At 48.6% G+C, this 23,736-nt stretch overlaps 1 protein-coding gene across 1 annotated transcript in view; it reads right to left on the bottom strand.

The window, feature by feature from the left end:
* LOC139269167 (LIM homeobox transcription factor 1-alpha-like) overlaps window positions 1–23,736 on the bottom strand; it is a 495,303-nt gene that overhangs the window by 49,856 nt on the left and 421,711 nt on the right. The window contains exons 6-8 of the mRNA XM_070888268.1: window positions 10,010–10,179; window positions 8,620–8,697; window positions 5,741–5,810 (exon numbers count right to left, since the gene is read on the bottom strand). Of these exons, the coding sequence (XP_070744369.1) occupies window positions 5,741–5,810; window positions 8,620–8,697; window positions 10,010–10,179 (318 nt within the window). The remainder of the gene's footprint in view (window positions 1–5,740; window positions 5,811–8,619; window positions 8,698–10,009; window positions 10,180–23,736) is intronic.

The following is a 23,736-nucleotide window of genomic DNA, read 5'->3' as shown; positions in this document are numbered from 1 at the left end:
GGATAAATATTGGCCAGGACATCGGGGCTAACTCCCCTGCTCTTCTTCGAAATAGTGCCATGGGATCTTTTACATACACCCGAGAGGGCAGACGGGGGCCTCGGTTTAACATCGCATCCGAAAGACGGCACCTCCGACAGTGCAGTGCTCCCTCAGCAATGCACTGAAGTGTCAGCCTGGATTTTTTTTGTGCTCAAGTCCCTGGAGTGGGACTTGAACCCACAACCTGCCACTTTGCAAGGCAGGTCTGGAAGGAGATGCAGTGGTTGCTGTCAAGGTTCATCCCAAGCAGTTCCATAATACAGGACTCTGTGCTCTGCGGACTGTTCCCAGGGACACACACCGAGACAGACATCATCTGCTGCTGGAGGGCCATTAACTCGGTGAAAGACGCACTTTGGTCTTCCCGAAACTTGCTGGTCTTCTAGAGCAAGGAGATGTCCATGGCTGAGTGTTGCAGACTGGCACAATACAAGGTCCAGGAGTACGTGCTGAGAGACACACTAAAGGTTGGTGCAGTCGCTGCAAAGGCACGATGGGGAAGAGCCACAGTTTAAGGCCCTTCCGCCACAGTAAACCCAGGTGATGGAATCAGACCCCCCTCAGGCTGTACTTGTTAATCTGCTTGTATACATAGAGCACCATTTACTGAAAAACACCTGTGTTGTGCCATATATAATGAAAGTCTCTGCACTGTTTAGTTAACTTGTAAAGAAATGTAAATGTATTCTCATCTGTTCCGTGTACTGCTTTCATCTGCATAGTGCTACATGTAATTGGTATTGAAATGTATCCTGGAATGTAATGTAAACCTGTTCTCATCTGTTCCATGTAACACCCTTATTGGCACAGTACTACATGTAACATGATTTACGGATTGCACTAAACTGTACCTTGAAATGAAATGCACGCTAGTGCATTGTATGGAACTGCTGTCAGCATCCAAATGAATTGTATGGAATTGCTGACCGCAAGGTACTGAACTATTTTCTAATGTATTGTGAAAATTTTATCTGAATAAAGTATATTTTTGTTAAAAAAAACCTTCTGACTCAGAGTGAAGAGTGCTACCCACTGAGTCATAAGAACATAAGAACATAAGAATTAGAAACAGGAGTAGGCCATCTAGCCCCTCGAGCCTGTTCCGCCATTCAACAAGATCATGGCTGATCTGGCCGTGGACTCAGCTCCACTTACCCGCCCGCTCCCCGTAACCCTTAATTCCCTTATTGGTTAAAAATCTATCTATCTGTGATTTGAATACATTCAATGAGCTAGCCTCAACTGCTTCCTTGGGCAGAGAATTCCACAGATTCACAACCCTCTGGGAAAAGAAATTCCCTCTCAACTCAGTTTTAAATTGGCTCCCCCCGTATTTTGAGGCTGTGCCTCCTAGTTCTAGTCTCCCCGACCAATGGAAACAACCTCTCTGCCTCTATCTTGTCTATCCCTTTCATTATTTTAAATGTTTCTATAAGATCACCCCTCATCCTTCTGAACTCCAACGAGTAAAGACCCAGTCTACTCAATCTATCATCATAAGGTAACCCCCTCATCTCCGGAATCAGCCTGGTGAATCATCTCTGTACCCCCTCCAAAGCTAGTATATCCTTCCTTAAGTAAGGAGGCCAAAACTGCACGCAGTACTCCAGGTGCGACCTCACCAATACCCTATACAGTTGCAGCAGGACCTCCCTGCTTTTGTACTCCATCCCTCTCGCAATGAAGGCCAACATTCCATTCGCCTTCCTGATTACCTGCTGCACCTGCAAACTAACATTTTGGGATTCATGCACAAGGACCCCCAGGTCCCTCTGCAACGCAGCATGTTGTAATTTCTCCCCATTCAAATAATATTCCCTTTCACTGTTTTTTTTTCCAAGGTGGATGACCTCACATTTTCCAACATTGTATTCCATCTGCCAAACCTTAGCCCATTCGCTTAACCTATCTAAATCTCTTTGCAGCCTCTCTGTGTCCTCTACACAACCCGCTTTCCCACTAATCTTTGTGTCATCTGCAAATTTTGTTACACTACACTCTGTGTGTCATCTCTTCCAGGTCATCTATGTATATTGTAAACAGTTGTGGTCCCAGCACCGATCCCTGTGGCACACCACTAACCACCGATTTCCAACCCGAAAAGGACCCATTTATCCCGACTCTCTGCTTTCTGTTAGCCAGCCAATTCTCGATCCATGCTAATACATTTCCTCTGACTCCGCATACCTTTATCTTCTGCAGTAACCTTTAGTGTGGCACCTTATCGAATGCGTTTGGAAATCTAAATACACCACATCCATCGGTACACCTCTATCCACCATGCTTGTTATATCCTCAAAGAATTCCAGTAAATTAGTTAAACATGATTTCTCCTTCATGAATCCATGTTGCGTCTGCTTGATTGCACTATTCCTATCTAGATGTCCCGCTATTTCTTCCTTAATGATAGCTTCAAGCATTTTCCCCACTACAGATGTTAAACTAACTGGCCTATAGTTATCTGCCTTTTATCTGCCCTCTTTTTTAAACAGAGGCGTTACATTAGCTGCTTTCCAATCCGCTGGTACCTCCCCAGAGTCCAGAGAATTTTGGTAGATTATAACGAATGCATCTGCTATAACTTCCGCCATCTCTTTTAATACCTGGGATGCATTTCATCAGGACCAGGGGACTTGTCTATCTTGAGTCCCATTAGCCTGTCCAGCACTACCCCCCTTGTGATAGTGATTGTCTCGAAGTCTTCCCTTCCCACATTCCTATGATCAGCAATTTATGGCATGGTTTTTGTGTCTTCCACTGTGAAGACCGAAGCAAAATAATTGTTTAAGGTCTCAGCCATTTCCACATTTCCCATTATTAAATCCCCCTTCTCATCTTCTAAGGGACCAACATTTACATTAGTCACTCTTTTCCGTTTTATATATCTGTAAAAGCTTTTACTATCTGTTTTTATGTTTTGCACAAGTTTACTTTCGTAATCTATCTTTCCTTTCTTTATTGCTTTCTTAGTCATTCTTTGCTGTCGTTTAAAATTTTCCCAATCTTCTAGTTTCCCACTAACCTTGGCCACCTTATACGCATTGGTTTTTAATTTGATACTCTCCTTTATTTCCTTGGTTATCCACGGCTGGTTATCCCTTCTCTTACCGCCCTTCTTTTTCACTGGAATATATTTTTGTTGAGCACTATGAAAGAGCTCCTTAAAAGTCCTCCACTGTTCCTCAATTGTGCCGCCGTTTAGACTACTTTAGCCAACTCTGCCCTCATCCCACTGTAGTCCCCTTTGTTTAAGCATAGTACGCTCGTTTGAGACACTACTTCCTCACCCTCAATCTGTATTACAAATTCAACCATATTGTGATCACTCATTCCGAGAGGATCTTTTACTAGGAGATCGTTTATTATTTCTGTCTCATTACACAGGACCAGATCTAAGATCGCTTGCTCCCTTATAGGTCCTGTAACATACTGTTCTAAGAAACAATCCCGTATGCATTCTATGAATTCCTCCTCAAGGCTGCCCTGTGCGATTTGATTTGACCAATCGATATGTAGGTTAAAATCCCCCATGATTACTGCCATTCCTTTTTCACATGCCTCCATTATTCCCTTGATTATTGCCCGCCCCACCATGAAGTTATTATTTGGGGGCCTATAAACTATGCCCACCAGTGACTTTTTCCCCTTACTTTCTCTAATCTCCATCCACAATGATTCAACATTTTGTTCATTAGAGCCAATATCGTCTCTCACAACTGCCTTGATATCTTCCTTTATTAACAGAGCTACCCCACCTCCTTTCCCTTCTTGTCTATCTTTCCGAATTGTCAGATACCCCTGCATGTTTAATTCCCAGTCTTGGCCACCCTGCAACCACGTTTCTGTAATGGCTACCAAATCATACGCATTTGTAATGATTTGTGCCGTCAACTCATTTACTTTATTTCCAATGCTGCGTGCGTTTAGGTAGAGTGTTTTAATACTAGTTTTTAAACCATGATCTTTAGTTTTGACCCCTCCTGCAGCCCCTTTATATTCATACATATTGTCCCTTCCTATCACCTTGTGGTTTACACTTACCCCAGTGCTACTCTGCTCTGTTGCCTCCTGCCTTTTACATTCTTTCTTGGGATCCTGTTCATCTGAGCTCTCACCCATTCTAACTAGCCTGGAGCCCTCTCCTGTGTTCCGAATACTCCTTGCATTGAGGCACCGAGCTTTCATGCTTGCCTTTTTATTACATTTTGATCCTTTAGAATTTTGCTATACAGTGGCTCTTTTTGTTTTTTGCCTTGGGTTTCTCTGCCCTCCACTTTTACTCATCTCCTTTCTGTCTTTTGCTTTTGTCTCCTTTTTGTTTCCCTCTGTCTACCTGCATTGGTTCCCATCCTCCTGCCATATTAGTTTAACTCCTCCCCAACAGCACTGGCAAACACTCCCCCTCGGACATTGGTTCCGGTCCTGCCTAGGTGCAGACCGTCCAGTTTGTACTGGTCCCACCTCCCCAGAACCGATTCCAATGCCCCAGGAATTTGAATCCCTCCCTACTGCACCACTGCTCAAGCCACGTATTCATCTGAGCTATCCTGCGATTCCTACTCTGACTAGCAGTGGCACTGGTAGCAATCCCGAGATTACTACTTTTGAGGTCCTACGTTTTAATTTAGCTCCTAGCTCCTTAAATTCGTCTCGTAGGAACTGGCTGTTCACCCTCCCTTTTCAGAATGTCCTGCACCCACTCCGAGACATCCTTGACCCTTGCACCAGGGAGGCAACATACCATCCTGGAGTCGCGGTTGCTGCCGCAGAAACGCCTATCTATTCCCCTTACAATCGAATCCCCTATCACTATCGCTCTCCCACTCTTTTTCCTGCCCTCCTGTGCAGCAGAGCCAGCCATGGTGCCAACCCTGATGAGTCATCCCCTTCAACAATACACAAAACGGTGTATCTGTTTTGCAGGGGGATGACCGCAGGGAACCCCTGCACTACCTTCCTTGCACTGCTCTTCCTGCTGGTCTTCCATTCCCTCGCTGGCTGTGGACCCTTCACCTGCGGTAAGACTAACTCGCTACACGTGCTACTCACGTCATTCTCAGCATCGTGGATGCTCCAGAGTGAATCCATCCTCGGCTCCAATTCCGCAACGCGGACCGTCAGGAGCTGGAGGCGGATACACTTCCCACACACAGTTTCCACATGGTACAGGAGGAGCATATCATGTGACCGAGCTCTCCTGCCATGACTTAACCCCTAGATACACTTAAATTGTCACAGGCGAGCTTCCTCTGGACTCCAGCTTGAGATGGCCGTGGCACTTTAACCCGCTCTGAGCCCCCACAAGCTCTCTCCCCAACTACGAGATCCATGCAGCACCCTCCTTCCTCAGCTTACCTTGCAGCCGTCCGCCTTCTCTGGGCCCAGCTGATCTTGCACCCCCACTCATTCCTTCTCCCCTCCCCACCCCCACTGTCCAGCTGCCACTTCCCACTTCAAACCAGTACCGTCAGTCAAAATTTGCTGAGGAGCAGTCAAGCCCCCCTGCCCTCCCTCGTTCGATTGCCGCCCGATTGACCCTTCTGGTTCAGAGTCAGACACCGGCTCTGTGTCCTGCTGTATCTGCACTGAGTAGACATGGTGCCCACGAGTTGAAAGGTCGCCCACCTCAAAGGCGAACCGATATTTCTCTATCACACCCCGTCAGACATGCTGTGTTTGCGCTGCTTCCTGCTCTAACCTGTGTTCAGTCGCTGGGTGTTCTGCTGGTCCTGCTGCTGTTGCTGCTGCCTGCGAGCCAACTTCTTCATCTAGAGAAAAAGAAAATAGGCGTCACTCCACACACACAGAACGTGGGGTCACTCCGTTCCCCAACACAGCATGGGGTTACTCCACTCACACACAGAACGTGGGGTCACTCCGTCCCCAACACAGCATGGGGTTACTCCACTCACACACAGAACGTGGGGTCACTCCGTCCCCAACACAGCATGGGGTTACTCCACTCACACACAGAACGTGGGGTCACTCCGTCCCCAACACAGCATGGGGTTACTCCACTCACACACAGAACGTGGGGTCACTCCGTCCCCAACACAGCATGGGATTACTCCACTCACACACAGAACGTGGGGTCACTCCGTCCCCAACACAGCATGGGGTTACTCCACTCACACACAGAACGTGGGGTCACTCCGTCCCCAACACAGCATGGGGTTACTCCACTCACACACAGAACTTGGGGTCACTCCGTCCCCAACACAGCGTGGGGTTACTCCACTCACACACAGAATGTGGGGTCACTCCATCCCTAACACAACGTGCGGTCACTCCATCCCCAACACAGCATGGGGTTACTCCACTCACACACAGAACTTGGGGTCACTCCGTCCCCAACACAGCGTGAGGTCACTCTGTCCCCAACACAGCATGGGGTTACACCACACACACACAGCACGTGGAGTCACTCCGTCCCCAACACAATGTGGGGTCACTCCACACACACACAGAACGTGGGGTCACTCCACAGACATACACAGAACGTGGGGTCACTCCATCCCCAACACAGAACGTGGGGTCACTCCGTCCCCAACACAGCATGGGCTCACTCCACTCCCTGTACAGCATGGGGTCACTCCGTCACCAACACAGCATGGGGTCACTCCACACCCAACACAGCATGGGGTCACTCCATCACCAACACAGCATGGGGTCACTCCATCACCAACACTGCATGGGGTCACTCCACACCCAACACAGCATGGGGTCACTCCACACCCAACACAGCATGGGGTCACTCCACACCCAACACAGCATGGGGTCACTCCACACCCAGCGCATCATGGGGTCACTCCACACCCAGCGCAGCATGGGGTCACTCCACACCCAGCGCAGCATGGGGTCACTCCGTCCCCAACACAGCGTGGGGTCACTCCGTCCCCAACACAGTATGAGGTCACTCCGTCCCCAACACAGCGTGGGGTTACTCTATACCCTGTACAGCATGGGGTCACGCCGTCCTCAACATAGCATGGGGTCACTCCACATCCAGTAAGCATGGGGTCACTTCGTCCCCAACACAGCATGGGGTCATTCCACACCCAGTACAGCGTGGGGTCACTCCGTCCTCAACACAGTATGGGGTCATTCCACACCCAGTACAGCATGGGGTCATTCCGTCCCCAACACGGTATGGGGTCACTCCACACCCCGTACAGCATGGGGTCATTCCGTCCCCAACACGGTATGGGGTCACTCCACACCCAGTACAGCATGGGGTCACTCCATCCCCAACACAGCATGGGGTCACTGCATCCCCAACACAGCATGGGGTCACTGCATCCCCAAAATCCGCAGCTGGAACAGCGTCACTATACCCCTCGGTCTTTTACACCCTACGCAACGCCCTGCCTGGTAACTCAGCCCAGCCCTTTGGGTATAAACGTTCTCCCCCCCCTCCCGTCTTCCACCCAACCTCCTGCTCTTTAATCTATGGAACCCTAGGACCTGACACCTTCACCACAACAAACAACCTACTTGCACCAAACCTGGTCAATGCTATTCGTAATCTCGAAAGCCATTCCACCACCTCGAAATCCATAGAAAAAAAACGCAACTCCCTTAATCTTTCCTCCGAACTTAAATGACTGCATCCTGGAATCACCTCCCCCCACCCCCCATTGACCCTGCTGGTCCCAGTCGAGTGCAGTGGCATCAGGTGACCAGAATAATATCCAGTACCCCAAATGGCCGATCGCCATGTATACCCAGCAGGGAGGTCTGCCCGTGTGACTGAACCAGAGGCCAGTAAAACTAGACACTTGGGCCAGTTTGGCATCACATGCTACCTGTGGCGGGAAACCGCTGATGGTGCTGATCAGCGATAAACCGTCCGGCAGGGTTGGGCAAACCCTGGCACGCCCACTGTCGGTCTTTGCATAAACGTGTGGGCCGCCGGCCAAGGCTGCGAAAGTGTCATGGCGTCCGCTCGCACCCCCCACCCCGCCAATGGACCGTGTCAAGAAGGGTCGCCAACTCTGATTGGATGTATTCTTGGAGGTTTCATCACATGAACTTTCGTCTCCAATACTTTTCATACCAATAAACAAAAATGTTCAAAGAAAATGAAAAAGACTCATCACTTGGATTTATATAGCACCTTTCATGATCACCGGATGTCTCAAAGCGTTTTACAGTCAATGAAGTACTATTGTAATGTGGGAAACGCGGCAACCAATTTGTGCACAGCAAGCTCCCTCAAACAGCAACGTGATAAGGATCAGATAATCAGTTTTTTTGTTATGTTGATTGAATGATAAATATTGGCCCAGGACACCGTGAATAACCTTGAGAGAGCAGACAGAGCCTCAGTTTAACATCTCATCCGAAAGACAGCACCACCAACAGTGCAGCACTCCCTCAGCACTGCACTAGAGTGTCAGCCTAATTTTCTTGTGCCCAATTCCCTAGAGTGGGACTTGAACCCACAACCTTCTGACTCACAGGCAAGCGTGCTGCCCGCTGAGCCACAGTTGACACTATGATTGTTTTTGCTCGTGACGGCAATGTCCAGGGGATTCCTGGAGACTGCAGGGCAATTCTGGAAGGCCGATGACTTACCTTCGCTCTTTGGTTTTGGAACCAGACTTGCACGACCCGGACACTCAGGCCTGTCTCTGCCGCTAATGTCTCCCTGACCTTGGAGAGAAAGGAAGAGGCGATGATCAGCAGCGGCCCCCACAGAGCAGGCACTAGAAACCCACATCAAAACAGGAGTGTGCGAAGATAGATCTGGATAGGCTTCACCCGCTCTGGCTCACTCTTTGGGTATCTGTGTGTGACCTGTGATCCTAAATCTCACAAGATGCCAGCAAGTATGTAGGATACGATGAAAACCGTCACAGGGAAACCTTTGCTATACCCATCAGATAGTTGGCGCGCTACATTCTATAGTAAGGTGCAGGAGACGATTTCACCGCCCCCCCCCCCCACCCCCACCTCACCAACCCCACCATTGCACTTTCACACAGAGCTTGGAGTAGGATGTAAGGGTTTGGCACGAATCAGCTGGGTGCTCCTATGGGTTTGATAGCGACCGTCAGCTTTACATAAGACGTACATAAGAAATAGGAGCAGGAGTAGGCCATTTGACCCCTTGAGCCCACTCCGCCATTCAATAAGATCATGGCTGGTCTGATCACGGACTCAGCTCCACTTCCCATAACCCTTCACTCCCTTATCACTCAAAAATCTGTCTATCTCCGCCTTAAATATATTCAATGACCCAGCCTCCACAGCTCTCTGGGGCAGAGAATTTCACAGATTTACAATCCTCAGAGAAGAAATTTCTCCTCATCTCAGTTTTAAATGGGTGGTCCCTTATTCTAATACTATGTCCCCTAGTTTTAGTTTCCCCTATGAGTGGGAATATCCTCTCTGCATCCACCTTGTTGAGCCCCCTCATTATCTTATAAGTTTCAATAAGATCACCTTTCAGTCTTCTGAACGTCAATGAGTATAGGCCCAACCTACTCAACCTATCTTCATAAGTCAACCCCCTCATCTCCGGCATCAACCTTGTGAACCTTCTCTGAATAGTCTCCAATGCAAGTATATCCTTCCTTAAATACGGAGACCAAAACTATACGCAGTACTCTAGGTGTGGCCTCACCAATATCCTGTACAGTTGTAGTAGGACTTCTCTGCTTCTATACTCTATCCCCCTTGCAATAAAGAGTCCCCTTTAAATTATTGCACCCCCCCCCCCCCCCACCAATGGACATTTACTCCTGGAATCTCAGGGAGGTGTGCTCAAGGCAGCAGGGCGGGTCGCTCACACAGCTACCCTTCAGCCCTCTGCCCCTGAACATGACCAGGCAGGCCAGAAGCCTGTGGGATCTGAAGCTGCCAGCGAGGCTGTGGGACATAAAATAGGAGCATGGGGCGGGGTGATGATACTGCGGGATCGAGCCCTCCCCATCTTCAATTCCCGCTTCCGTCTCTCTCCTACCTTCCTGCAGGGCTTGGATGACACCTCAAAAGATGCCTTGAAGGCACGCCTCTGCTGCGTGGTGAGAATAGTCCGTGGCCGTTTGGGTCTTTTGGGGTCTTTGGAGTCATCCCCTCCTTTGCACGGCAGCTGCCCCAGCTTTCCGCCACAGTCTTCGTCGTCACTCTTGGCTGGAGCGGAGGGAAGAGACAAACAAGGGTGGGTGAGGGTGCAGTAACGTTGCGTTATGTGTGCACGGCCTTGGTTCCAACTCAACATCAGCCTCACTCACGCACAACGGTATCAATCCCACCCTTTACATCTGGGCACAAATACAAAAGCAAAATACTGTGGACGCTGGAATCCGAAATAAAAACAGAAAATGCTGGGAATCTCAGCGGGTTAGGCAGCATCTGTGGCGAGAAAAGAAAATTCTCTGTTTCCCATGGCAGCTTGTAATTATCCCGCCATTCACACCCTATCGAGACTAATCTTTTTCTAACTGGTGCCATTACCATCTCGAGTTGGCCCATCATCCCTTTTGTCTCTCTAATCTCTCCTGCCTTCCACCCTATCACAGACCTTCCCTTTTGTTCTTTCCTCCCCTCCCCCTTTCAGTGCTTGTTAAGAATCTGTTTGTTCCGAACTATTGCCAGTTCTGGCGAAGGGTCATCGACCCGAAACGTTAACTCTGTTTCTCTCTCCACAGAAGCTGCCTGACCCACTGAGATTTCCAGCATTCTCTGTTTTTATTTTACGTCTGGGCACTCAGCTTCCCCTTTTCCACTCAGATTGATTTATTGATGAGCCCCGGTGCCTAATTCATCACCAAATTCGATATTCCTTTCATAATGCAGAATGAAAATTACCCGATTCATAAGATTGCGTTTCAAGGCAGCAGCAGGGTCCCTGGATTCAGGCTAAACTTTGCAAAAATGGAAAGGGCCAGTCTCCTTCGACCTTGTAACACACTGGTATTGCAGACTGGGGTAGGGCTTGACTCTGTGCGATGGTGTACATTCAATCCGCAGACCAATCACATCTCTCCCTATTTTCTATTTCCCAAAAATACCCTGAAAGGACTGACTGTTGTTCAGGGCAGGGAACCCGGTGCGGACTACATGTGACTCCAGTCCCTCACAACGTGGTTGACTCTTGATGCTCTCAGGGAGATTAGGGATGGGCAATTGACACTGCCTTCACCAAATCCCAAGGACAGAACCCGAATGTTAGCCAAGACACCAGAAGCCCTTGGTCATCTTTGACGAGTGGCATAGGATCGTTAACGTCCAGCAGAAAAGTGGTAGATGCAGAAACCCTCACCACTTTTCAGAGATGGTTGGATGGGCACTTAAAGTGTCGTAACCTGCAGGGTTACGGACCGAGAGTTGGTAATTGGGATTAGACTGGATAACCTCTTGTTGGCCGGCGCAGGTATGCTGGTAAGTACTGCAGGGAATCGAGTACGGCCAGGGTGATCTCCTGGGCTAGTTTCAATCACCTGCATGGGTCGGAGAGGAATTTTCCTCGATTTTTTTTCCCTAAATTGGCCTGAGTTTTTATCTGGTTTTGCCTCTCCCAGGGGTGGAGTGTAGAATGTTTCAGTGTAAGGGGTGACACAATTGTGTGAGACAGACTGGTTGGGCTGAGTGCTCTTTACCTTTCCACCATTGTTCATAGGTTTATCTGTAACCTTCAGGGCTGCTGCCTGAGGGCCGTGTGGCTCTTTGTCGGCCAGCGCGGACACAATGGGCCGAAATGGCCTCCTTCTGCGCTGTAAATTTCTATGTTTCTAATTTCTATGTTTCTAAGAGACAGACAGGGCCTCGGTGCAGCAACTAGGTTTGGATTAGCCTGGAGCCTCCATAAATTGAAGACCACTGTCCAGGACACTGCTGCGAGCAGCTCAGGAGAAAAATCATAGCGTTATTCAGAAAGAGGATATTGTTTTCCATTTCCGATTATCACATCCGCTTATTTGTAATGTTGAAGATGGGGCAAAAAGGTTGTTTTGACTGGCGGTCAAGAATCATCCAATCGGCTTTCAAATTGGTCAGGGGGAAGCAGAGCACCGTAACGATGGTTGTGTTGGGCAATCAATGGCAAGAGTGTGGGGGCAGGGCGGTTGAAGGTAGGAGGTCTTGTGGTGAAACCTCCAGGAATAGGTCCAACCAGAGTTGTCAGCCTTAAACGAAGACCATCAAGCTACTTTTTCACACAACCCTTCACTGAAGCACTAAGTTCTAATTCTAAAGTCTTGGGGGGAGAAATTAAGGGCGTTTGCGTCTCTTGTTAGCATCCCCAATGCCCCCCCCCCCCCCACAGCGCCAACGGGGTGCAAACAACTTTTTGCCCAGGTGTGGCACCACTAACGACTCCCGCAGAAGTCGGCGGTAGTTTAGCGGCAGCGGTAACCGGTTGCGCTCCACTATGCCGGCGATGACAATGTCATCAATGTGCCCTGCGACCCGTTTCTGCCCCGGAGCAAAATTTCGGGAGCGCACCCTGAAGCTGGGCCGGGCGATGCCAGCGACAGTTTCAGGGGGCGCATACCGGAGTGGCAGGCCTCTTGCAGCACGAAATTTAAAGGGGAGGTAGCACATTAAAATAAATCATCGGCCAACTTACTGGTCGCGGCCCATTGCATGGTAGATCACGGGATCCGTGCCGCGATCTGGCAGCCCCGGCACTCTGCTTGATGCCACGACACCCCGTTCCCCGGTGGTCCGTGTCGGGCCCCACAGAGTCGGCAGCTTGGCCCTCCCCTTTAATAAGGGGAGGGCCCTTTCTGAGCGGGTCCCATTGCGTAGCACTGGCGGCCGGCTCGGATTCCTCCCGCAACACTCGCGCTCCACTTGCTCTTGGGGGCCAGCAATCCGAATTTAGGTCACGGGGCGGGAATGCCGCGCCTGGTGCAGGTAATCCCGCCTTGCGGCTGTTACCGCCCCAAGTGGGGTGCCACGCAATTGCGGCCCCCCCCCTTGAAGTCAGCAGCGAGCACCGTAACCCCAAGATCCTGCACAATCACAAATTCTTTCCCTTTTCAAATCAGCTGCAACAAGATGAAGCTGTTAAAACAGAGCACAGATTGGCAGTCTTGGAACAAAGCAAAATGATTTATTTTCGGAGCTTCCCCCCAGGCCCGAACCAAAAGGGCTGTCAGTAAGAAAGAGAAATAGCATCAGCCCTCAGAATGTGAGCCTCTTCCCGCGTCTGATTATTGTGTAAAATACTTTTCTTGCTTAGCAGCAGAAAAGTCTTCTCTTTGGATTCCCAATCTGGGCTCTGTTAACTGATCTAAGATAGTTCAGCAGTTGAGGAGGGGGGCAGTCAGCCAGGGTCTGTGTGCCTGATCCCTATCAGTTGGCCCTTGTTGGAAAGCACGTGTGCAAGTTTTTTTTTGTTAAAATTCGTAGCCAATCGTTCCAATTCTTTGTCAAATCACAAACGCCAGAGGTCACCTTGCACACGCCAAGGATCATTCTGCGCCAATGCTCTTAGCCAAAAGGCCTAGAGCCACTGCACCGTTCCTGGAAGTACTGCAATACCAGGTTCGTGCCGTGCAAGTTGGATGAGAACACCACCGGGCTTGGCTCGGATGTCTCTTTATGATAGTAGGTGTCAGCCTTGACTCAGTCGGTAGCACTCTCACCTGAGTCAGGCGGCTTGTGTGTTCAAGTCCTACTCCAGAGACTTGAGCACATAATCCAGGTTGACACTCCAGTGTAGTGCTGAAGGAATGCTGCACTGTCGGAGGTGCCTTTGCTCAGATGAGATTATAATCCAACATCCCCTCTGCCCTTATAGGTGAATGTAAAAGATTCCATGGCACTATTTCAAAGAAGAGCAGGGGAGTTATCCCGAAGGCCCTGGGTAATATTTATCCCTCAGCCCATATCACTAAAATAGATTATCTGGGCCATTATCACGTCGCTCTTTGTGGGAGCTTGCAGTGTGCAAATTGGCTGCCACATTTCCTACAGTGCTACACTTCAAAACTGGCCCTAAAGCGCTTTGGGACGTCCTGAGCTTGTGAAAAGCGCTGTATAAAGGCAAGTCTTTCTTTGTTTTTAGACTGGACTCATGCAAGCAATTCTAGCTATTCAGGAGCGACCCCCACTTCCCGCTTACTCATACTTCGGCGCGGCGTCCAATTTCTTTGTGATTGTGCCTTGGGACGTTGTTCTACATTTAAGGCGCGGTGCAAGTACTGCTTTGATCGGCGCATTGGTTGGGCGTGGAACTGTCTCCCAGCCAGAATCAGTGCCGGCAGGAGAGAAACATTTGGAGAGCAATGCGCCGGAGTCATAAATCACAAAGAGCGAGCGAGCTGGAACTCAGGGAGGTTTAAGTGCCTTAAAACTTTAAAAATCGCATGGCGGTATCTTTGAAGGTTGATTCGCAAAACTGCATGCGATCACTGAATTTGTGTAGCGCGCCGTGGAGGCTGCTGGCAGCCTTTGCATCGGCAGCGTGAGCGAGTGGGTGAGGGTTCCCCACATGTCGGCGGGAAAGATCAAACTCTTTGCCGACTTGCTCGGGGGTGCAGACGCCCTGTACCGTCCCTGTTGTTAATCACCTCGCAGTCTGACAGCGCAGCGCCCAGATAAAAGGAAGCCACTTCAAAATATGTTGAAAACAAAATGAGCTGAACAAATAAAACTCTATATATAATCATATTCTTGGCACCGTCACTCGTCCGGCTGGCAGATAATCTCGTTGCAGCTTTCCCCGACGTGGATGTCATCTTCACAACTGCATGTACTTCTGGCTCCCCTCCGCCATCCCTCCCATTTTACATTGGGAGCTGTGGCTCAGTGGGTAGCACTCTCGCCTCTGAGTCAAAAAGTTGTGGGTTCAAGTACCACTCCAGGGACTAGAGCACATGATTCTAGGCTGACACTCCAGTGCAGTACTGCACTGTAGGGGGTGCCATCTTTCGGATGAGATGTTAAATCAAGGTCTTGTCTGCCCTGTCAGGTGCATAGACACCTACGCAGTTTGGATTTCGTCCCTTCTGGGGCACAACGGATATGATTGTTGCAGGGAACAGCACCAGCCCTTATACATGGCCTTCTTCGACCTTACAAAGGCCTTTGACACTGTTAATTGCGAGGGTTTATGGAGTTGTGTGAGGCCCCTTGGGGAAGAGTAACCATAATATGGTGAAATCCTGCATTAGGATGGAGAATGAAACAGTTAATTCAGAGACCATGGTCCAGAACTTAAAGAAGGATAACTTTGAAGGTATGAGGTGTGAATTGGCTAGGATAGATTGGCAAATGATACTTAAGGGGTTGACAGTGGATGGACAATGGCAGATATTTAGAGACTGCATGGATGAACTGCAAGAATTGTACATTCCTGTCTGGTGTAAAAATAAAAAAGGGAAGGTGGCTCAACCGTGGCTATCAAGGGAAATCAGGGATAGTATTAAAGTTATGGAAGTGGCATACAATTTGGCCAGAAATAGCAGCGAACACAGGGACTGGGAGAAATTTAGAACTCAGCAGAGGAGGACAAAGGGTTTGAGTAGGGCAGGGAAAATAGAGTACGAAAGGAAGCTTGCAGGGAACATTAAAACGGACTACAAAAGCTTCTATAGATATGTAAAGAGAAAAAGGTTAATAAAGACAAACGTAGGTCCTCTGCAGTCAGAATCAGGGGAAGTCATAACGGGGAACAAAGAAATAGCAGAACAATTGAACAAGTACTTTGGTTCGGTATTTACTAAGGAGGACATAAAACAACCTTCCGGATATAAAAGGGGTCAGGGGGTCTAGTAAAAAGGAGGAACTGAGGGAAATCCTCATTAGTCGGGAAATTGTGTTGGGGAAATTGATGGGATTGAACGCCGATAAATCCCCAGAGCCTGATGGTCTGCATCCCAGAGTACTTAAGGAGGTGGCCTTGGAAATAGCGCATGCATTGACAGTCATTTTCCAACATTCCATAGACTCTGGATCAGTTCCTATGGAGTGGAGGGTAGCCAATGTAACCCCACTTTTTAAAAAAGGAGGGAGAGAGAAAACAGAGAATTATAGACCGGTCAGCCTGACATCAGTAGTGGGTAAAATGATGGAATCAATTATTAAGGATGTCATAGCAACGCATTTGGAAAGAGGTGACATGATAGGTCCAAGTCAGCATGGATTTGTGAAAGGGAAATCATGCTTGACAAATCTTCTGGAATTTTTTGAGGATGTTTCCAGTAGAGTGGACAAGGGAGAACCAGTTGATGTGGTATATTTGGACTTTCAGAAGGCTTTCGACAAGGTCCCACACAAGAGATTAATGTGCAAAGTTAAAGCACATGGGATTGGGGGTAGTGTGCTGACGTGGATTGAGAACTGATTGTCAGACAGGAAGCAAAGAGTAGGAGTAAATGGATACTTTTCAGAATGGCAGGCAGTGACTAGTGGGGTACCGTAAGGTTCTGTGCTGGGGCCCCAGCTGTTTACATTGTACATTAATGATTTAGACGAGGGGATTAAATGTAGTATCTCCAAATTTGCGGATGACACTAAGTTGGGTGGCAGTGTGAGCTGCGAGGAGGATGCTATGAGGCTGCAGAGTGACTTGGATAGGTTAGGTGAGTGGGCAAATGCATGGCAGGTGAAGTATAATGTGGATAAATGTGAGGTTATCCACTTTGGTGGTAAAAACAAAGATTATTATCTGAATGGTGACAGATTAGGAAAAGGGGAGGTGCAACGAGACCTGGGTGTCATGGTACATCAGTCATTGAAGGTTGGCATGGAGGTACAGCAGGTGGTTAAGAAAGCAAATGACATTTTGGCCTTCATAATGAGGGGATTTGAGTACAGGGGCAGGGAGGTGTTGCTACAATTGTACAGGGCCTTGGTGAGGCCACACCTGGAGTATTGTGTACAGTTTTGGTTTCCTAACTTGAGGAAGGACATTCTTGCTATTGAGCGAGTGCAGCGGAGGTTCATCAGACTGATACCTGGGATGGCGGGACTGACATATCAAGAAAGACTGGATCAACTGGGCTTGTATTCACTGGAGTTCAGAAGAATGAGAGGGGATCTCATAGAAACGTTTAAAATTCTGATGGGCTTAGACAGGTTAGATGCAGGAAGAAAGTTCCCAATGTTGGGGAAGTCCAGAACCAGGGGTCACAGTCTAAGGATAAGGGGTAAGCCATTTAGGACCGAGATGAGGAGAAACTTCTTCACCCAGAGAGTGGTGAACCTGTGGAATTCTCTACCACAGGCCAATTCACTAAATATATTCAAAAAGAAGTTAGATGTAGTCCTTACTACTAGGGGCATCAAGGGGTATGGTGAGAAAGCAGGAATGGGGTACTGAAGTTGCATGTTCAGCCATGAACGCATTGAATGGTGGTGCAGGCTCGAAGGGCCGAATGGCCTACTCCTGCACCTATTTTCTATGTTTCTATGTTTCTCTTAGTGTCCTCCTCCGTTTCGGATGCCCCTAAAATTATGTCACCATACTCTGCTTGCTCCACTACGACATGCAGGCCCGTGATCCTTACCAACGGATCCATCACAGACCCAAGCAATGTCCCGACCAGGGTCAAGCAGGGCTGCATCATCGCCCCAACCCTCTTCTCAATCTTCCTTGCTGCCATGCTCCACCTCACAGTTGATAAGCTCCTCGCTGGAGTGGAGCTAAACTACAGAACCAGTGGGAAGCTGTTCAACCTTCGCCGTCTCCAGGCCAGGTCCAAGACCACTCCAGTACGCCTGCATCTGTGCACACACAGAAGCTGAACTCCAGGACATAGTTGACGTATTTACCGAGGCGTATGAAAGCATGGGCCTTATGCTGAACATTAATAAAGACAAAGGTCCTACACCAGCCTGTCCTCGCCGCACAGCACTGCCCCCCAAACATCAAGGACCACTGGACAACGTGGACCACTTCCCCTATCTCGGGAGCCTCCTATCAACAAGAGCAGGCATTGATGATGAGATCCAATACCGCCTCCAGCGCGCCAGTGCAGCCTTCGTCCGTCTGAGGAAAAGAGTGTTTGAAGATCAGTCCCTCAAAACTGCCACCAAGCTCATGGTCTACAGGGCCGTAGTAATACCCGCCCTCCTGTATGGCTCAGAGACGTGGACTATGTACAGTAGACACCTCAAGTCGCTGGAGAGATACACCAGCGATGTCTCCACAAGATCCTACAAATCCCCTGGGAGGACAGACGCACAAACATTAGCGTCCTCGTCCAGGCCAACATCCCCAGCACTGAAGCACTGACCACACTTGATCAGCTCCGCTGGGCAGGCCACATAGTTCGCATGCCAGACACAAGACTCCCAAAGCAAGCGCTCTACTCGGAACTCGTCCACGGCAAACAAGCCAAAGGCAGGCAGAAGAAACATTACAAGGACACCCTCAAAGCCTCCCTGATAAAGTGCGACATCCCCACTGACACCTTGGAGTCCTTGGCCATAGACTGCCCTAAGTGGAGGAAGTGCATTCGGGAGGGCACTGAGCTCCTTGAGTATCGTCGCCGACAGCATGCAGAGATCAAGCGCAGGCAGCGGAAGGAGCGTGCGGCAAACCAGGCTCCCTGCCCACCCCTTCCTTCAACGACTATCTGTCCCAACTGTAACAGAGACTGTGGTTCTCGTATTGGACTGTACAGCCACCTAAGAACTCATGCTACGAGTGGAAGCAAGTCTTCCTCGATCCCGAGGGTCTGCCTAAGATGATGATGATAGACACCTAGAAAATAGGTGCAGGAGTAGGCCATTCAGCCCTTTGAGCCTGCACCACCATTCAATATGATCATGCAACTTCAGTACCCCATTCCTGTAAAAGATCCCAGGGCACTATTTCAAAGAAGAGCAGGGGAGTTATCCCCAGTGTCCTGGCCAATATTTATCCCTCCATCAACGTAATAAAAACAGATTATCACATGGCTGTTTGCGGGAGCTTGCTGTGCACAAGTTGGCTGCCACGTTTCTCACATTACAACAGTGACTACACTCCAAAAGTATTTCATTGGCTGTAAAGCGCTTTGAGATGTCCGGTGGTCGTGAAAGGCGCTATATAAATGCAACTCTTTCTTTTACATCAACTGAATCCTTCTTCTTCCCTAAAGATTTCTCTAAGTCCTGGTGTGGCAGGCCCTGGGAAGTGAGTTGTGTGTTGGCTTCGGGCACTGACCTTTCACCTCTGTGATCGGTGTGTTCCAGTCCTACCCGGGGTACCCCGGCACTGCGGCTATCGGTGTGGGAATGTGCCAGGGGCAGTCACCTGCTTTACATTTGCCGGAGGTGAATCCCGATACAGAATCCTGGCCGTCGTGTGAGCCGTGGCTCAGTGCGTCGTATGCTCGCTTCAGAGACAGAAGGTCATGGGTTCAAGGCCAACTCCAGAGACTTGAGCAGATAAACCAGGCCAACACTCCCAATCTCATCATCATAGGCAGTCCCTCAAAACGAGGATGACTTGCTTCCAGGCCAAAAAGGGATGAGTTCACAGTTGTTTCAATGAAGGACCGAATATTCCAGATCCTGAACTAAATCCTAAAGGGTGGAAGATGCCTGTGTTTGGATTTTTTTAATGTGTGGTGACCGTTGCACACCAACCACCACACGGGCTTGACAGAGCTAGGTCTTGGTCCAGTGGCCAGGCTTAACCTAGGCGATTGGAAACCAACTCTGCTGCATGGACCTAGTGCGCGCACATATCGCAATGTGGGCTGGCCCGCGCTGCCCCTGGGCCCTCGCTTCTTCTGGGCCCCGAACTCGCGCCTCTCCCAGTCTGGACTGAAGATGTCAACCTTCTAAGGTGCCAGCTGTGGCTCAGTGCTCGCACTCTGATCTCTCAGTCAGAAGGTCATGGGTTCAAGTCACACTCCAGGGACTTAAGTGTAAACTCGAGGTGGACATATCCAATACTGAGGGAGCGCTGCACTGTCGGAGGTGCCATCTTTTGGTTGAAACGTTAAACCGCAGCCCCATCTGACCTCTCAGATGGATGTAACAGATCCCACGGCACTATTCCAAGACAATCGGGGAGTTCTCTTCGGTGTCCTGGCCAATACTAACCCCTCAACCAATCATCACTAAAAAAACAGATTATCTGGTAATTTACAATCTAGATTAACGACTTGGAAGAAGGGACCGAGTGTAACGTAGCCAAGTTTGCTGACGATACAAAGATGGAAGGAAAAGCAATGTGTGAGGAGGACACAAAAAATCTGCAAAAGGACATAGACAGGCTAAGTGAGTGGGCAAAAATTTGGCAGATGGAGTATAATGTTGGAAAGTGTGAGGTCATGCACTTTGGCAGAAAGAATCAAAGAGCAAGTTATTATTTAAATGGAGAAAGATTGCAAAGTACTGGGGGTACTTGTGCATGAAACATAAAAGGATAGTGTGCAGGTACAGCAAGTGATCAGGAAGGCTAATGGAATCTTGGCCTTTATTGCAAAGGGAATGGAGTATAAAAGCAGGAAAGTCTTGCTACAGTTATACAGGGTATTGGTGAAGCCACTTCTGGAATGCTGCGTGCAGTTTTGATTTTCATATTTATGAAAGGATATACTTGCTTTGGAGGCAATTCAGAGAAGGTTCACTAGGCTGATTCCAGAGTTGAGGGGGTTGACTTATGAGGAAAGGTTGAGTAGGTTGGGCCTCTACTCATTGGAATTAAGAAGAATGAGAGGTGATCCTATCGAAACGTATAAGATTATGAGGGGGCTTGACAAGGTGGATGCAGAGAGGATGTTAAACATAGAAAATAGGTGCAGGAGTAGGCCATTCGGCCCTTCTAGCCTGCACCGCCATTCAATGAGTTCATGGCTGAACATGAAACTTCAGTACCCCATTCCTGCTTTCTCACCATACCCCTTGATTCCCCTAGTAGTAAGGACTTCATCTAACTCCTTTTTGAATATATTTAGTGAATTGGCCTCAACAACTTTCTGTGGTAGAGAATTCCACAGGTTCACCACTCTCTGGGTGAAGAAGTTTCTCCTCATCTCGGTCCTAAATGGCTTACCCCTTATCCTTAGACTGTGACCCCTGGTTCTGGACTTCCCCAACATTGGGAACATTCTTCCTGCATCTTACCTGTCTAAACCCATCAGAATATTAAACGTTTCTATGAGGTCCCCTCTCATTCTTCTGAACTCCAGTGAATACAAGCCCAGCTGATCCAGTCTTTCTTGATAGGTCAGTCCCGCCATCCCGGGAATAAGTCTGATGAACCTTCGCTGCACTCCCTCAATAGCAAGAATGTCCTTCCTCAAGTTAGGAGACCAAAACTGTAAACAATACTCCAGGTGTGGCCTCACCAAGGCCCTGTACAACTGTAGCAACACCTCCCTGCCCCTGTACTCAAATCCCCTCGCTATGAATGCCAACATGCCATTTGCTTTCTTAACTGCCTGCTGTACCTGCATGCCAACCTTCAATGACTGATGTACCGTGACACCCAGGTCTCGTTGCACCTCCCCTTTTCCTGATCTGTCACCATTCAGATAATAGTCTGTCTCTCTGTTTTTACCACCAAAGTGGATAACCTCACATTTATCCACATTATACTTCATCTGCCATGCATTTGCCCACTCACCTAACCTATCCAAGTCACTCTGCAGCCTCATAGCATCCTCTTCGCAGCTCACACTGCCACCCAACTTAGTGTCATCCGCAAATTTGGAGATACTACATTTAATCCCCTCATCTAAATCATTAATGTACAATGTAAACAGCTGGGGCCCCAGCACAGAACCTTGCGGTACCCCACTAGTCACTGCCTGCCATTCTGAAAAGTGCCCATTTACTCCTACTCTTTGCTTCCTGTCTGACAACCAGTTCTCAATCCATGTCAGCACACTACCCCCAATCCCATGTGCTTTAACTTTGCACATTAATCTCTTGTGTGGGACCTTGTTGAAAGCTTTCTGAAAGTCCAAATATACCACATCAACTGGTTCTCCCTTGTCCACTCTACTGGAAACATCCTCAAAAAATTCCAGAAGATTTGTCAAGCATGATTTCCCTTTCACAAATCCATGCTGACTTGGACCTATCATGTCACATCTTTCCAAATGCACTGCTATGAAATCCTTAATAATTGATTCCATCATTTTACCCACTACTGAGGTAAGGCTGACCGGTCTATAATTCCCTGTTTTCTCTCTCCCTCCTTTTTTAAAAAGTGGGGTTACATTGGCTACCCTCCACTCGATAGGAACTGATGGAGGAGACTAGAACTAGAGGGCATAATGTTAGAATAAGGGGCCTCCCATTTAAAACTGAGATGAGGAGAAATTTTTTTCTCTCAGAGGGTTGTAAATCTGTGGAATTCGCTGCCTCAGAGAGCTGTGGAAGCTGGGACATTGAATAAATGTAAGACAGAAAGAGGCAGATTCTTAAACGATAAGGGAATAAAGTTTATGGGGAGCGGGCAGGGAAGTGGACCTGAGTCCATGATCGATCAGCCATGATCGTATTAAATGGCGGAGCAGGCTCGAGGGGCCATATGGCCTACTCCTGCTCCTATTTCTTATGTTCTTATGTATTATCACTTTGTTGTTTGTGGGATCTTGTGTGCAATTTGGTTACCACATTTCCTACATTACAACAGTTAGCACAGTTCACATTTTTTTCTTGTTCCACTGGTGTATTGGAGTTCATGCTCCTTCAAGACAAGAGCAGAGGGAGCTTTACAGAGTATCTGGCCAGTGCTGTACCTGACCTGAGAGAGATTTGTGTTGGTCACACCGCTCCTCGTGAAACCAGTGGAATAGTTCACCAAATAATATTAATGCAAACATGGTTTAAATGGGGATTATGTTTGCTTTGTGATGGAACGTCACCCTCCCTGGTTTATGCAAACCACGTTGCCTACTACGCCACTTCCTCACTGTCCGGTTGAAACAATTGTCGTTCGTAAAGATAAATGCATAGGAAGTAGGTGGTTCGGTCTATCTAACAGATCATTCCACAGACACCGATGGTTTCCTCCTCCCATCACAGTATTCAACTACCTCCTGAATGACTCCCAATGTCTTTGCCCCCATTACCCAACTGGAGGCCACCCCAGCTGCTAACTGTGTGTGTGAAGGATTCCTTTGAATGAGCCGCCATTTATATAGAACCTTTTACACCGTCAAGACAAATCAAAATCTTTCACAATCGGTGGATCCCCGTTAAATGAATCAACCCCATTTATATTACACCTTTCACAGTCCCTGACATCAGTGGTGAAAAAAAAAGATTTGCGTTTCCACAGCATCTCATCGCATCTGAGAAACAGCCCCAAGTGCTCCAGGTGCAGTGAATTACTTTGACACAGAATCATTACTGTTGTGCAGACTAACAGGGCAGCTAATGTGTGCTCAGCAAGATCCCATGAGCACCGCCGGGACGAAGGGGCGGTTAATCTATTTTAGTGACCGTGGCTGGCTAAAGGAGGAATGCTGGCTGGGTCACCAGGAGAACTGCACTTGCCTCTTGCCTGGTTTCTGTACCGAGGTCCACTTGTCCTCCAATCGGGGACAGAAGCAGATGTTACACCATCCTCTTTCATTTCTAATATCATTTTGGGGATTGTGCATTCCATGCCAGCCGTCACCAGCGAGTCAGCCCCATGTTCATGCTGCACTGTCGGTGGTGCTGTCTTTCGGGTGAGACGTTAAACCGAGGCACCATCTGCCCTCTCAAGTGGACGTAAAAGATCCCATGGCACTATTTTGATGTCCTGGGGCCAATATTTATCCCTCAATCAACATAACAAAA

Source organism: Pristiophorus japonicus, chromosome 8, assembly GCF_044704955.1.
Source record: "Pristiophorus japonicus isolate sPriJap1 chromosome 8, sPriJap1.hap1, whole genome shotgun sequence".
Taxonomy (NCBI): domain Eukaryota; kingdom Metazoa; phylum Chordata; class Chondrichthyes; family Pristiophoridae; genus Pristiophorus; species Pristiophorus japonicus.
The sequence above is the reverse complement of the archived record's forward strand: the minus strand, read 5'-3'. Positions and strand labels throughout refer to the sequence as shown.